At 58.4% G+C, this 15219-nt stretch overlaps 2 protein-coding genes across 5 annotated transcripts in view; one reads left to right on the top strand and one right to left on the bottom strand.

The window, feature by feature from the left end:
- DNAJC17 (DnaJ heat shock protein family (Hsp40) member C17) overlaps positions 1-14665 on the top strand; it is a 39984-nt gene extending 25319 nt beyond the window's left edge. Inside the window, exons 2-12 of one of the 2 annotated variants that reach the window (XM_046652589.1) lie at positions 176-245; positions 555-613; positions 846-933; positions 2387-2472; positions 2712-2808; positions 3389-3432; positions 3863-3940; positions 4506-4586; positions 5113-5223; positions 14155-14229; positions 14308-14665. In XM_046652589.1, coding sequence (XP_046508545.1) covers positions 176-245; positions 555-613; positions 846-933; positions 2387-2472; positions 2712-2808; positions 3389-3432; positions 3863-3940; positions 4506-4586; positions 5113-5223; positions 14155-14229; positions 14308-14397 — 879 coding nt within the window. In that variant the 3' untranslated portion in view covers positions 14398-14665. Of the gene's footprint in view, positions 1-175; positions 246-554; positions 614-845; positions 934-2386; positions 2473-2711; positions 2809-3388; positions 3433-3862; positions 3941-4505; positions 4587-5112; positions 5224-10695; positions 10889-14154; positions 14230-14307 lie in introns of those variants that run through there. The other variant, XM_046652590.1, reaches the window with a different exon arrangement.
- LOC124234939 (GTP cyclohydrolase 1 feedback regulatory protein) lies at positions 6181-14876 on the bottom strand. 3 transcript variants are annotated; one of them, XM_046652593.1, is made up of 4 exons: positions 14689-14734; positions 12765-12859; positions 8524-9128; positions 6181-8399 (listed from the first exon to the last, which is right to left on the bottom strand). In XM_046652593.1, the coding sequence occupies exon 4, from the start codon at positions 8203-8205 to the stop codon at positions 7678-7680; it is 528 nt and encodes a 175-aa protein (XP_046508549.1). In that variant the 5' UTR covers positions 8206-8399; positions 8524-9128; positions 12765-12859; positions 14689-14734; the 3' UTR covers positions 6181-7677. The 3 variants fall into 3 exon arrangements, with proteins under 3 accessions (XP_046508549.1, XP_046508547.1, XP_046508550.1); XM_046652591.1 differs by having other exon boundaries at positions 6181-9128; XM_046652594.1 differs by lacking the exons at positions 6181-8399; positions 8524-9128 and adding an exon at positions 10934-11572 and having other exon boundaries at positions 14689-14876.
- Positions 14877-15219: the final 343 nt, after the last annotated feature.

The raw sequence follows: 15219 nt of genomic DNA, 5'->3' as shown, positions 1-15219 counted from the left end.
CTCCTCAACTGCAAATGTCCTCGGTGGTTGTGAAGTGACTGTTGCACTGTGGGAGCCAGCAGCCTGTCTTCTAGTGATGGGGAACACTCCCTCGATTTCCCTTATCGCTTCAGCAAGGCTTTCCTGTCTGCCTGTGGATGAGAGAGTGATTAACCACATCTTCTGACTCTTCCAGGTGAAGAAGGCATATAGGCAGAAGGCCCTCTCCTGCCACCCAGACAAAAATCCGGATAATCCCAGGGCAGGTGAGAGTCTTAGGCATGGGAAGAAGGAGACCCGCTTGCCTGGGTGTGGTGTTTCCCCATCTCTGCTCCCGTGTGAGTGCTGTGCAGCGCCGATGCGCGCAGCCTGGTGCTGGGCCCCACAGCTGCTCTTTGCACCTTAGGGGCCTCTGGTCATTTGCTGATGTGCACACCTTTCTTTGCTCGTCCTTCATCTGCTGATGTCAGCTTTTCTGCCAGCCTTTGGCTTCTTTGAGGTGCTTTGTTGAGGGAGCACACCATCACCAAGTCTAACTATTTTTCTTTTCTCTCTTTTTTGATCCTTATGTTTAGCTGAACTCTTCCACCAGCTTTCTCAGGCCTTGGAGGTGTTGACTGATGCTGCGGCCAGGGTGAGCACATCCTCCTCTATCTGAATCGTCCCCCAGGGTAGAGACCACTATGGCACTTCCCCCTCCATCTTCTATACCCTGCCATGTGGCACAGTCCTTGCCGTCCCAGCCCGGAGACCCAGTCACCAGGCTGCTTCCCGACGGCTCTGGGGCTGGGTGGCGGGACCAGGAAGATGCCTGGGCTCTGTGCTTCTCTGGCTGAGTGCTCCTTGGCGTTCCTTTCTCCCACCAGGCTGCGTATGACAAGGTCAGGAAAGCCAAGAAGCAGGCAGCAGAGAGGACCCAGAAACTTGATGAGAGAAGGAAGAAAGTGAAACTTGGTAGGTGACGTCGTGGTGCTGGGTGGCCTGCGGCTTCCCGGGGCCATTCCCACGCAGCTCCCTCACCTGTCTTCCTGGAACTTCAGTTCCAGCTACTCAGCTTTTTTTGCTCAGCTCTAGGCAGAACCCTGTTCTTAGGGGTGGATCCCAAAGGACACCCTTAGAAATAATAACAGTGACTAGATTTACTATTAGCTAAGCATTGTGACAGATGTTTTACTGTCTCCTTTAATTATCACAACCATCCAAGGAGTGGGTATTACTAAACCCATTTTTTATAGACAAAGAAGCTAAGGCACCAAAAGGATAAGAACTTGCTGGCGCTGGGACGTAAAGCCACGCAGTGTGAGCAGGACCAGTGTTCTCAGTCACTGTGCCGTCCTGGTGACTCCTCCCAGCCTCATTTCTGCACAGAGCTTTCACTCTGAGAAGTCCCCTCGGAAAGATCCAGAGAAGTCTAGGCATTCTTTTTTTATAAAAATAGCTTTATTGAGCTATATTTTGTATATCATAATATCCACCCATTTCAAGTGTACAATTCAAGAATTTTTAGTAAATTTACCAAATGGTGCACCTACGACTGTAAATCAATTTTAGAATATTTCCATCACCCTAGTAAGATTGTTCCAGGCATTCTTTTCTTGATTTTTCTCCCCTTCTTCTCACCTATTTGATATCTGTATATTTAACATGTGCATATGCCATCCCAGTACATCCATCTGTCTATCAAAAACAAACAAACAACCTTGGACATTGTAGGCAAGTAAAGTGCAGAGAAAAGAAAGCAGTGAGGCCCAGGCCTGAGAGAAGGGTTTGCCACAGCAACTGGCCTGGCACAGAGCCACAAGCAAGTTTCTCTTGGAAGGCGGGAAGGGCTCCAGGACCTGGGGTGACTCCCTCGCACAGAGTCGGCCGTCCCTCTAGGAGTGGCCGTAGCCGGTCCGCAGTGAGGCTTGATCAGTGCAAGTTGAGGGGGAGGGAAAGAAGACAGTGGGAACTTGAGCTCAGTGGTGGGAAAAGCATCAAAGCCAAAGCAGGGTCACAGGTCAGGCTGTGGTGCCAAACTCCAGGAGCGGAGTCCAGCAGCTCCACCTACTGGCATCCCTGACATGGCCCTGGGCCGCTGACATAAGCACCCACCCACGACATAAGCACCCACCCACGCCCTGTTCACTGATCAGAGAGCTGATTTAACTCTTGAACGGCTTGATCAGCGTGAGCTGATTTAACTCTTCCAGACCCCGGCCGCTCAGCTGCAGCCTATGCTTCTTCTGTGCTATGACTTTTCTCAGTAGAAATGAACTTGGGAGCACAGGGGTGTGGAGGCAGGTGGCAGAGTTACTGTATGGTTTCATCCCGTGTGAGACTCTGGGGAAGCATCCGGAGCTGGCGGGCTGAGGCCACACAGAAACCGCTTAGACCAGACATTGGGTCATTCGACCTTTGTGCCTAGACCTGGAGGCCCGGGAGCGGCAGGCCCAGGCCCATGGCAGTGAGGAGGAGGAGGAGAGCCGGAGCACCAGGACGCTTGAGCAAGAGGTGAGCGTCCAGGCACACTGGCCCGAGGCCATCTGCAGGAGGAGGAGGGGGACCCAGTGGCGGTCGTGGCAGGGGAGGGCACCTTTCCACCTTCTTCTGTAGGATCTGGGTAATCTGTCCCACCCGCAGGTTGCTGAGCCCTACCTTGCAGGTGGAACCTCCCAGGGACCTTTACAAGGTGAGCCAACCTGGAATTGGATCTGCACAGAATTGTCACCCTCCCAACCCCTGCTCTGCAGATTGAACGCCTGCGAGAAGAGGGTTCCCGGCAGCTGCAGGAGCAGCAGCGGTTGATCCAGGAGCAGATCCGCCAGGAACGGGAGCAGAGGTTGAGAGGTGAGAGGCCAGGCCCCGCCGCCTCCACCTCTGAGGGGGCTCCAGATGCCCAGAGTGGCCATGCTGGCTGCCCAGTGGAGTCGCTGTGGAGGCTTCCACCTGCCGGAACCCAGAGGCACCCCTCTCGGACACGTGCCGCCTGTCCCTTCTTCCTACCAGTTCTCTGGGGCCTATTTGCTTTTCACTCTGCCTAAGATGTCCTGGCCCCTCTGGTCTCAGTCCCAGGCAGAGCTGGTTCTATTTTGGAGCATATTACTAGGGGGAAAGGCCCTGGGACACTTTGTTTCAGGGGAACTGTGTGGTCTGTGCCTCTGCCTCTTGCCCCCAGCCCTTTGTTGGCAGAGTGCTGACCGTGGCCTTCAGCAGGCAGCTGGGCAGACGCCCCTGGGCTAGCGGCTCGTCGGGATGCGGGCGTTATTGCCTCTACCTTCCCCACCAGGCTCTTCAGCAGGGCAGGGCAGACACTGCCCTTAGTCAGGAATGACTTTTTCTAGGTCCTTCTGGCTCTGGGCAGTATCTCCTTTGGGAGAATCTCTGGCTTCCTCATATTCTACCTTGCTAATTTCCCCAAATTTTCTAGGAAAGCCAGAAAATCCTGAAGGCAAAGCGACCCCCAAGCTAAAGGTGAGCCCTGTGGGCCCATGGGCCACTTTACACTACCTCTATCCGCAAGAGCAGATGCTTCCAGTGGCTCGGGGTTCTGGCAGGGACGCTGGATCTAGGAGCCAACAGCACTACCCACATCCTCCCATTCTGCCGCCTCGGGATGAGGATGTGCCGTGAAAGGCTGCTCTTAGCCCTCACGGTTTCAGCGCAGCACTCTCCAGAAGCCCCCGAAGGAGAGTATCTTATAGGGCTGGAAACACGGCAGTGGGTGAGCAGGGTGCCTGCCTGTCATTTTCAAGGGGAACACATTTTGGGGGGGGTGCTCCCTAGATTAGAAGGGCCTTGAAGACTGGCAGGGTGTCTGTGTGGACTAAAGCTCAGTGTAGGGGTCTGTGCTGTTCAGGCGAAGGTCAGTGGTTAATGGTGACGCCCACTGCTGTCTTCTCAGCTGAAATGGAGGTGCAAGAAGGAGGTCGAGTCGGATGGTGGCTACTCCAGAGACGTCCTCCTGCAGCTTTTTCAGAAGGTCTGCCCTGCTGACTTGCCCCTTTCCTGTCACCTCATGCCACATCTCAGCCCAAACCCCAGGAGCTCCTTCCTAAACTTCCCTTCCGTCTCTACCTGCCTTTTGTTTTTTCTGTCACATAGACCATAGGACAGCCTGGAGACTTCTCCCCAGGCCACCGCCCTCCAGTCACTCTTGTTGCCATGTGTGGCCTCCGGCCTGGTCTCACCCTCACTGCCGGGTCTAGCCCTTGTCATCCCTAGAAGCAGAGGGCTTGGCCGAGTGTGGGGACAGAGTATGTGGGCATCTGGCACAAAAGCCCCATTCTCTCCACTGCCTTCAGTTGCTGACGCAGCTGTGCAGCTCTGCCTTTCTAAGTGCCCAGTCCTTGGCCCAGCTCCCCTGTGCCATCCTTCTGCATTCCTGGAAAAGTCCTTCCTTTCCCATCTCTGCTCTCCCCGCTCTGGGAGCCTAGCAACAAGAAGTAATGCCCTGGTGGGCCTCAGGGCAGCCCAGGCTTGTCTCTGGCATGAGGTGGGCCATCCTGAAGGCTGAGCCATGCTTACAGGGCCCCTTGTCCCCACAGTATGGAGAGGTGCTCAACCTGGTGCTGTCCAGTAAGAAGGCAGGCACCGCCGTGGTGGAGTTTGCGACCGTCAAGGCTGCGGTGAGTGCTGCGTGAGGCTTTGGGGGGCCACTGGCGCCCTGCCATTCCAGGGGAGGGACCTAATTCTGTGGGCCCTCTGAGCTTAGGTATCCACACTCCCCAGGGATCTCTGGTCCAGCTCAGAGCCAAAGTTCCCCAGGAGCCCCCCAACTCCCGGGAGTAGTGGCACAGCAAGTGAAGGGACGGATGGGAGAATGCTCCAGGGATGAAGGAGAGCACAGACTGACTTTGTTATCTGCTGCCTGGTCCACACCCTCCACCCTCCTGTGGAAGCCGGCACGCCTCCAGTTTGGGGGTCCCGCACTGCCTTCTCCCCTTCTCCCACTCCTCAGTCAGAAGGCTCGTACGCCTCAATCGCCCATGAGGAGGGTCAGAGCTTCAGCACAGCACCGTGGGAGGTTTGCGGAGGTTGCTTGGCCCTCTTGGAGGACGAGAGTGCTGGCTCTGGTTCTTTCAGTGGGGGAAGAGAGAGCCACCTCATAGCTGACTGGAGTGATGGGACCAGGGCTGGATGCTGTGTTGGCAGGAGCTGGCTGTCCAGAATGAAGTGGGCCTGGTCAATAACCCTCTGAAGATTTCCTGGTTGGAGGGACAGCCCCAGGGTGCAGTGGGCTTCAGCCACCCAGGACTGTCACAGGTAAGGAGCCAGGCCTCACCCAACTTGGCCTGCTCAGAGTTTGGGGGCCCTTTTCCTGTTTGGGCTCTTCTCAGGGCCCTTTCCTTGCAAATGCAGGTCACGGGGAGTAGAGTGAGATGGGCAGGTCCACCCACCAAGCAGGGGGACTGCGGTTCCGTGCTGACATGTTTTTGGCTCTGAGAGCCAGGGGGCCCCACACCACGCAGAATTCTTAGACCTTACCTTCCCTCCTGTCCCAGGCTCCAGTTGGGGCTCTCACCATCACTCAAAGGGGTTTTCCTGGGCCACGGGGTGCTCGGTTGTGGTGTGAAGGATTTGGCATTTAGACGACCTAGTGCTGCGGGGAAGAGGCAGGTGACACGGGCAGCTGCTTCCCTTCCCAACTTGTTTTCCAGATGTGTCTGTCCTAGACAGGCCCCCGCTGGCAAGAGGGATCATTTCCTTAGAAATAACACGGGCTACCCGGCTGACACTGGGGCGCTACCTGGGTGCCTGACTCATAGTGAATCAGAGACTTCAGCTGACGCGTGCCCAGCACTAGCTCTTAGTCCTCACAGCTCAGCACCCCCCAAACACACACACACAGGGCCCTGGTCACACCTGCCCCTACTTTGGTGGGACAGAGAGCTTTCAGGCCAAGGACTCTCCCTTCTGTGAAATGGCCTGGGGGTGTGTGGGAGCCTCAGGCTGATGTGTTCACAGACCCCTCTGTGGGGGAATGCCCCTCCGTGTGTCAGCAAGGCCTTTGCTTTCATCGCCTCGGTCATGCCACCCCTGCTCCCCTACGTGCCCCTCACCTGGCCGTGAGGACGGGAAGTTTTCTGCGAGTGTGTCCCAGACCCTGGACAGAGAAGGAAAATGAACTGGTCTGAACCCAACTCAGGACCCTTCTTTAGAGACCTCATTCCCCCACTGTGAGTCCCAGCATTTCACAGCCCCAGATGACACTCCATAGGCTGTGTTAGAAAGAACTTTATTTATTATCTCCTGCATCCAGAGGGGAGGCTTTCAGCTCGGCACATCCACACAAGAGGAGGGAAGAGGGGGCCACAAGGTCTGGGTTGTGGAAGCGTGTGCATTGAAGCTCCCCTCTCCCCCTCTGCCACGCTTGGAAAGGCCTGGCATGTCAGAACCACATGGCCCAGCCAACTTGGGCTCTGGTTTCAAGTCTTCTGGTCAGGCCACAGAGTGGGGCAGTAGCGCGGCCTATGGCCTTGACCCAGGGGGCTCGGCCCTGGGTGGCAGGCCCCCGTCCTCAGACGGTCCGGGCAGGCAGAGCTCTCCAGTCCTGGTGGACCAGCTGTGGGCCACAGCTCTTCTGTGGAAGAGGCAGACCAGCTACGCCTCTTCACGGTAACAGCCACGAGTTTGGGTCCATCCCCTAAGCCACTTCTCATGGGGGTGGGAAGGGGGGAAATCTACCACTATTTTTGGTGCATTTCCCAAGGGCTCCCATCAGTGATGATTCTGGGGATTCCCCATAGCACCCCTTTGCAAGGTGTGTCTGTGCCTTTGGCTGGCATGCCCTCGAGCCACCTTCCTCGGGCACTGGGGAGAGCTCCGGGCGGCTGTGTTGGCAGCTCAAGTCTCTCACGCGCCCGTTTCTGCTGAGATTCTTTTGGCCTTTTTCATGAGTTAGGCTCTGTATGTCTCCGTGCTCTGCTCTTCCGACTCTGCCAGCCCCTCCCTCCCCTCGCAGGCCCATGTGCTTCCCCTTCCCACCATGCCACTGGTGGCTCCAGGCCATGGTCTAGGCCAGCGCTGTCCGATAGAACCTTCTCCAGTGATGTTAATGTTCACCTGCACTGTCCAGTGTGGTAGCCGTGGTAGCCGTTAGTCATGTGTGGCTGTTGAGCAGTTGAAATGCAGCTAGTGCAACTGAGGAACTAAATTTTTAATTTTACTTATATTAATTCCAACTACAACAGCTACATGGAGCCAGTGGCTACCGTATCAGACAAGGTCAAGCCTGTCTCACCCTCCTCCCCTCAAGTCTCCCCCTTCCTCTTCTGCCTGGGGTGGACCACTTTTGCCTAGACCTGTCCTGTAACCTCTCTCTGTTGACAGTGGCTTCAGAGGGGGCTGGCGCAGGGCACCTGTCTGATCTGCCAGGTCTCTGTGTCTTCCACCCCTTGACTGGCACTTGTGCCACCCTCCCCCTCTGCTGACCTCTGCCTGGTCCCCGCAGTTTAGGCGTGGCCTCCCTCCCCAGCTTAGCCAGCTGCCTTCAGGGTCCCTGCCAGCAAGCGCCACCCTCACAGCGTTTCCAGCTTGCCTCTGACCCTCTGCCCTGCACTCTGGGGTGACCTGGAGGATTCTTCAGGTCCCAGAGGGCAGGCAGGGCCCTGGATTCGTCTCCCTACCTTTTCCTTAATCCACGACTGTACCCTCCTTCCCTGGGTCCCCAGGCTCTGGGTCTTCCAGTCAGCCCTTCTCTGCCCACCCTCGCCGCATTCAGAAGCTGGGCTCATTGGGAAACTGTTCCCTCAGCATCTGTAGAACTTCTTCAAGAAGAGAAATCCCCAGGTCCACTTTGAAGGAGAAGAAGGGATCATTAAGGTCTGGAGCCCGTGTCCCCTGGAAGGGGGGAGTGTCCAGAAGGTCCTCCTCGGAGCAGTGGTGGAGGGTGCCCGCCAGGGAGAGCGCTGAGGGCAGGGTAGCCGAGTAGGCAGCAGTGTAGGCAGGTGTCGGCTCCAGGATGTTGGGGCAGCTGGAGCTCTCTCGGTAGAGACGCGGGGGCTTCGGGGGGGCCAGCAGGGTGGCCCGGGGCTGCTCATCTCCCCACAGTGGCAGGCGCCGGCCATCTGGCCTCCCTTGCAGCTCCCGGATGACCTCTCGGTTGCTGTACTCCTCATGGTCCCCGCCAGCTGTGCTGGCCTGGCTAAGCACACTGCCCTGTCGCCGGAGTCGTCGTGGCCGCCCCAGGCTCAGCCGCTTGAAGAAGGAGGCGTTGCGGAAGGAGCCTTTCCGCCAGGTCTCCATGGGACCCCGGGGAGCCAGCAGACAAGCCTGGTACCTCCGAAGCCTGGTCAAGAGCAGCCGCGGGCCATTTGGTTCCCTGCTGGAGAAGTGACTGTCAGGAATTGGAGAGATGGCCCTACTGGGCCCGGAGCAGGGGCCTCCAGGTTTCTGCTCAGCATAGGCCTCTGGCCAGCATCTTGGATGGTGAGATGAGGCTGCAGGAGGAGGGTGCTTTTGTCCAGGAGAGCAGAGAGCTGGGAGTTTCCCAGAGGGACAGGAGTGGCCTGGTCACTTGATAGGACAGTAGAAAAAACCCCAAGAGGAAGAAGCAGCACTTACTGGAGCCAGAGTGAGGGCTGCTCCCGTGGAGTCAGAGATGGATCTTCTCAGCTGGCGGGGGCAGCCTGTGCTCCTTGGCCGGCACTGGGCTCCTCATGGCCCTGCTCACCTTCCCTCCCTGGCCCCTGCACCCATGTCCAGAGCAGCACAGGGCTGTGCTGTCTGCTGCGGCTGGGGACTCTGATGAGTGGCTTGGCTGTTTGTGCCTGTGTGTGGCAGTGGAGCTGTGTTATTGTTTGCAGCTGAGTCAGTCAGGTGGGAAGCTGGGTTTCGTGCTGAGGTAATTGCAGCATCCGCAGGCAGGGATTGGGCAGCCCGGGCCAACACCCCAGGGCACTGGGGAGCTTAAGATTCCTCTGGGGACTCATGTGGGGGCAGCCTGCTTTATGTGTCACCACGCGGCCTCCTTTTTCCCCACAGGCCCACCACCCTGGGCAGGCCAGACTCCCCAGCCCCCAGTGTGTCTGGGAGGGAGGAGCCCAGGGAGGGTGGGAGTTAATTGAAAGGCAGGCATGTGGAACAATTGTTGGGGAAGGAAGAGAGACCTGTCCCTGGTGCGAGTGACTCAGCCCTGGGGCCTGGTGACAGGCCCTCATTAGCAGAACCTGCAGGTATAGGGAGAAAGAGGCAGAGGGTGTGTTAACGGGGAACAGCCCCGTGCCTGTAAAGGGTTGGCTCCGCCCAGGGCTGGGCTCAGGCACGCCAGGGTGACTCCACGTTTTCTTGGCAGAGCAGCATTACCTTGGGGGGGTGGAGAGAATTGCCCTCCCTTTGGCCTGACACCCAGTCTAGCCGCTCATTTCCTTATCCCTCCTTGATTGACCCAGATGGCCTCAGAGCAGGGGAGAGCAGTTGAGGTCCTGGGTCCTGCTGCCTCCTACTCCGCTGTGCTCCAGCCCTTCCCCTCCGGCTGCCCAGGGTCCCTCCTCTTGGAGGGGGCTGGGCCACATGGGGCTGCCCTGAATTTCAGCAGTGCTCTGGGCCAAGCTTAGGAAGTGGGTCTGGCTGGGAGGGCAGCTCTCCTCAGAGCTGCTGCTGCTGCAGTCTGGGAAGGAGGAGGGGTGAGGCCGTGGGCAGGGACAGGGGCATCTGAGCTGCATACCACTTCCCGGTTTTGTACACCCCTTAGTCCAAACCAGTTGGCCAGGGCCTGGCATCTTAACTCCAGCCACTCCCTTCTTACTCCCCAGATCACTGGCCACCAGCCTTTCCCCCTGGCTTATTCCATGACAGTGCCCCAGCTTGGTGTACCGCAGAACAGGGCTCAGCAGTGTCCTCTTCTGTGCAACCCCCTGGGCCTGGCTGGCTTCTCTGCCAGTTCAGGTGGGCTTCACACTTCACACAGCTTCAGCTGCACTGAGGGAGGAAGAGATTTAATTCCCACTGCAGACCTTATCAGGGCATGGGGTTGGCGGCTCAGGGCTCTGCCGTAGAGCTGCCTCTCCACCGCACAGCCTTGGCCCATTGAGGTGACTGTTTATTATTCTTTTGATTATTAAAATACAGCACTCTTTAATCCCCTGCACTGTGCTGGCAAGAGCATAAAAGAAAAAGCCACGAGCCCTGCCCTGCAGGAGCCCTGGTTTGTATTTTTAGGAGGCAAGCCGGCCTCTTGCTTGTCTCTCTCCTCCTAGGGTGGGGCTGATTGAGGCTGTCTAGGGTGGGGCTCCCTGCTCCTGCGTCCTCAGCAGGAGCCAGGCCACAGGGAAGGTGGGCAGCTGGGAGGGGGCAGAGCGGAGTGGATTCCTGCACCTCTGACAGCCTCCCTTCACTGGAACCTGTGAGAAGCAGAAACCACAGGGTGGAGGAAGTGAGTGTCAAATAAAGGGCTGAGAGGAAGTGAAGGGAGCCGAGGGCCTAGGAAGTGATTCACCCGGGAAGGATGAAGCCAAGCTGACTGTAGATGCGAAGGGCCTGGGAAGGAGAGGTGGCGGGGATAACTGGTTGGGTGGGCTGAAGGGGAGCCAGCTGAGCAGTGGGCCTGCGGCCACAGGCCTGCCTGCTCGGAGGGAATGTGGGGGAGTCGGGGTCGCAGGCTGTTCCGGGGTCCTCCCCTTCCTGGCATCCTCCCTCCTTGACTCTTGACTGCAGCTCTGCCTCGGCCCTGTCCTCCGGGTCTGGAGCTGTGCTCTGCTGCCCTTAACCCCTCCCTGTCCCCACTCTGTCCCCCAGGGCTCAGTGCGGTCTGAGAGGGACTATGAGAGCCTCGTCATGATGCGCATGCGCCAGGCAGCTGAGCGGCAACAGCTGATTGCCCAGATGCAGCAGGAGGACAAGGCGGCGCAGCCCACGTAGGCACCAGCGTCCAGGCCTCCCCACCACAGCCCTTTTCTTAAATACCACCAATAAACTTTCTTTTTTTTAAGTCTTCCTCTATTGCATACATAGCTGTAGGGTGCTGGCCTGCCCAAGTGTGGCCCTGGTGTCTGCGCTCTGCCTCAGAGGGCCCCACCCAGGCCTGCCTCTCCCTCCCCGAGTGAGCGGGCAGACCCCAGAGAGGCGCTCCCTGTGGTGAGAGTCAGTGCGCCAGCAGAGGAGCAGCCGCTCATCACAGCCCTTTATTGGCTTGGACCCGCTGTGCAGGATCCACCCACCCAGTCCTGGGCCCATGCTCTGCCCAGCTCCCAGCCAGGGGCGGCCTGGCTCTCACTGGCCCCTTCGGCCTGCCCACAGAACATGGCCTCTTCCAGGGCCCTCTCCAGATGTGAAGCTGGAGGGACAGCAGGAACACCAGGGCAACGGGCCCTGCCCTCCCTCCGGCTCAGGCAGGTTTCAGAGAAGGCCACTCACTGCCCAGTGCTTCCGGGCCCAGGAGAGTGATGATTTGGGAAGAGAAGGGCAGGGTAGTGAAGTGAGGCGGGGGTTGGGGCCAGTGGCAACCACTCGAAAGAAGGGGTGCCCCGTCTGCTCCTCGGTGTGAGGGTGTCACTCCTTGTGCAGGCACCACACCAGCGTCTGGCCCACACCCGTCATGCTCAGCACACGGAAGCCCCTGCGTTCCAGCTTGTCCAGGACTATGCGAGGAGGGTCATTGACGTAGTACTCACAACTGCAAAGAGGGGGCAGCATGAGCGGGTACACAGTGCGAGCTCCCCCTACAACAACAAAGCTGGTATCTGCTGAAGACGAGGCCTGGTCAGGAACACTCACTGCAGCTGGGAGCCAAGCTCAGTGCACAGTCCCCACACCCTCCCCTGGCTTTGCAGGCATGAGCCCATCCTCCTAACAACCTAAGGAAGTCACCACTTTCCCACCGTCTGACAGATAGTAGAACCCAGACACCCCACGACACCTCACGTGCCCTGGGCCACTGCTCTATTCAGGAGGAGTGGCCTGCTCTCCCTGGCTCCTCCCCCAGGCCTCTGCCTGCTCTGGCTGCCCTGCAGTCCTGGAACAACGGGCTGGCCCCTAATAGCTCCTGGCTCTGGGTGCCGCTTCCAGGCATGGGAAAAGCTTGGTTTCTCTTCTTTCAGGGTTGATTCTGAAGGGCCATCAAGCGGATAAAGGGCTCAGGCCCCAAGCCAGGCATCTTGAGACAAGTGCCTTGAGGCAAAAGGATGGGGTTGGTGGCTTCAGCCCTCCAACCTGGCCCAAGGGGCTGGGGCCAGCTGGCCTCCTTTCTCCTGGCTTTGAACTGGGACTCCTTCTGCCAACCCCTCTCAGGAGTTTGGAACCTGTGGAGCCAGAGTTCCCCCTGCCTACAGAGGAAGCGGTGAGGGGGCAGAAAAGGAAACAGCGCTCACTGTTCAGACGTGGAACTGGTGGGGAGGCTGCCAAGGAAAGTGGCCAAGTCCCCAGGTAGCAGCTGAGCCGAAAGTAGGACCCAGGCTGCCTGCTCCCTGTTTCTAGGGCTTCACTTTGTTACTCAGCTGGCTCTTCAAGACAGAAACCTTTCTCTCTCTGCCTGTCTTTGCCTTGATGGGCTCCCGCTTGGAGCAAGGCAGGGCAAGGAACAGTCCTCTAGGGAGTCCTATGCCCAGGGAATCAGGCTCTCTCCTGGAACTTTGTCCTGGGGTCCTCTTGTGAAGGGAGGGCCAGTGGGAAAGCTTTCAGAGCAAAAAAAAGCTCAGGGAGCTATGGTGAGGCCATAGACGGGGACCCCCCCTGCAGAGGTCAAAGCCCCAGGATGCAGGACAAGGGGCTCCAAGGCTGACCCTGGGCTTGATGGTTGTGTAAAGGGAACAGGGACAGACAGGCCTGGGGCTGGTGAGGAGAAGATACTTAGCAATGCCGCTACTTACAAGTTGTTTCCTAGGACACTTCTTTTTGAGGCCCCTAGATGCTGCATCAGCTCCGGATCTGAGTGCTCATCGCCCACCATGGTGGGGCCCACCTCCTGCAAGGGAAGCCACAGCGGCTGCTCGGCTGCTGCCAGGGAGAGCTGGCAGGTCTCACGTCTCCGTCCTCCCCTGCTTGCTGGCCCTGAGCCAGCTTCAGTGAAGGGCTAGAGGGGGTGTGAGGAAGCTTGGGGGCTGAGCACAAGCTGGGAAGCGGTGGGGCCTGTCAGTAATCAGGCCAAGCAGTGTGGGGCCTCTCTAGCCCCTCCTTGCCGAGCTGGGCATTGCCCAACTACTGGCACCTGCATGCCAGGCACCACCATCCGTGTTTGTGTGTAGCAGAATCACCTGGAGAACAGAGAGATGAAGACATACCTCCACACAAAAACTTGTACACCAAGGTTCACAGCGGCATTACTCGTAACAGCCAAAAAGTAGTAACAGCCTAAATGTTTGTCAGCTGATGGATGGATACATAAAATGTGGTATGCCCATACAATGGAATCTTATTTAGCAATAAAAAGGAATGAGTACTGACCCATGCTACAATATGGATGAACCCTGAAAACATGCAAGTGAAAGAAGCCAGGCACAAAAGACCAAATATGACAGAAAGTAGATTAGCAGTTACCTAAGGCTGGGGGGCTCAGGAAATGAGGAGTGACGGGTAAGATCTGAGGTATGGGTAAAGGGTTTCTTTTTAAGGCAATGGAAATGTTCTAAAATTGATTATGGTGATGGTAGCACAACTCTGAACATCCTAAAAAAATAAAAAGCCATTGAATTGTACATTTTAAATTGGTGAATTCTATGCCTATATGTATTTTATATCAATAAAGCTGCTATCTTAAATAAATAAATAAATAAATAAATATATATATATAAAGAATTGCCTGAGAAGGAGCACTGAATTCCCCAGCCCCAGGCTGATACAGTGTCTCAGGAGGTCTGGGAAGGGGCCCAGGAGTCCACATTTTAACACCTGCACAGGTGACTGGCCCTCACACCATCGCCCTAGGTCACTGCCAAGACCCCTGCGGTCAGGCGCCGAGCTCACCTGCTATCTCTTTCATCCCAAGGAAGCTGTGTACCCGCTGAGGGATCACCCAAGCACGGGGAGTGGGAAGGGGCAGAGAAGCATCCTGCTGCCCAGCTGGGGGACCCAGTCTTATCATTCTGAAGCTAAAAGGGGACTCCTGGGGCGACCAGCACCTTCTCAGACCAGGAAATTGCGCAGAGAGAAAGGGGCGTGACTTCTGACTGCTGGCCGGTGTTCTCCCCACCTCTAACCCTAAGGCCTGTCTCCCCTGGCTTCTTCACGAGCAGGAAATTCTTTCTTCTCTTCCTTTCCTAGGGCCTCGGATCGCTCTTCCTGGAAGTGCCTATGGGTGCAGCTAGTGGCTGTGGATGGGCCAGGCACTTGGCACAGGTATTTTAGTGCCTTAGCACGTCCTTTTCTTTTCCAAACCTCTTTCCCTCAGGTTATTTCACTTTTTCCCCCCTGCAGAGCGGTTCTGTGTGGAGCAGTGGGTGCTGCACGGTGAGGCCAGGGCTTCCTGGGTCCCTCCCGGAGGCTCGGACCTCCCGCGACAGGTAGGACAGGAGCCGCAGGTGCCCGGCGCTCGGTCGGGCGCGGAGGCGCACGCACCCGGCCTCCTTCGCGGCCCTGGAGGCGCCGGGCTGGCCAGAGCTCCCCGAGTGCTGGGACCCGAGCAGAGTCCGGTCTCCAGGCTCCCTCCCAGCGGCCCGAGGGGGCGTGTCCCGGGCGGCTTCCGGGTCCAGGCACCCCCCCTACTCCCCCCACCCGGGAGGGAGGCGCCTCGGTGCTGCCGCAGCCCCCTCGGCCCGGCCAGCGCCAACTCCAGCCGGCCGGGCGCCGGGTACTCACCATGCGGATCTGGGTGCTGATGAGCAGGTAGGGCATGGTGCGCGCGTCCCGGCCGGGCTCCCACCCTCGGTTTTAGGCCGGCGCCCTCGCCAGCTCCTCGGGCTCCGGGACTGCGACCCGCCGCCGCGAGTCCCGTTACTCCGGCGCTGGCCTCGGGCGGCGCCAGTCCGGGTGCGCCCGGCCCGTGACCGCCGCGGTCGGCCAATCAGGAGCGGGCGCCGTGACGCGCCCAGGCCCTCGGCGACTCGGGCCCGCCCCCTGCCCTCTGGGCAGCGCCCTGGGACATGGGCTGCGACCACGGCTTCCACCGGTCGTCTGGCCGCCAGGAGGGGTGCGTGTTGGGGGGGGGGGCCGCTCCCGCCCCCGCAGCCTGGAGGCGGGGTGGCCCGCCGGGCTCGGCCGGCTGCGGCGGGCCGTGGCGCCATGTGCGCGTGTCGTCCTTGCGCCCTCTTACTGCAACGCCTCCAGTAACAGGTTCCAAAGTCCTGCTGGTCCCCGCCCTCGTCCCTGCGAAGCAGAGCAGGGAGCCAA

The sequence above is a fragment of the Equus quagga genome, chromosome 2 (genome assembly GCF_021613505.1).
Source record: "Equus quagga isolate Etosha38 chromosome 2, UCLA_HA_Equagga_1.0, whole genome shotgun sequence".
Taxonomy (NCBI): domain Eukaryota; kingdom Metazoa; phylum Chordata; class Mammalia; order Perissodactyla; family Equidae; genus Equus; species Equus quagga.
The sequence above is the reverse complement of the archived record's forward strand: the minus strand, read 5'-3'. Positions and strand labels throughout refer to the sequence as shown.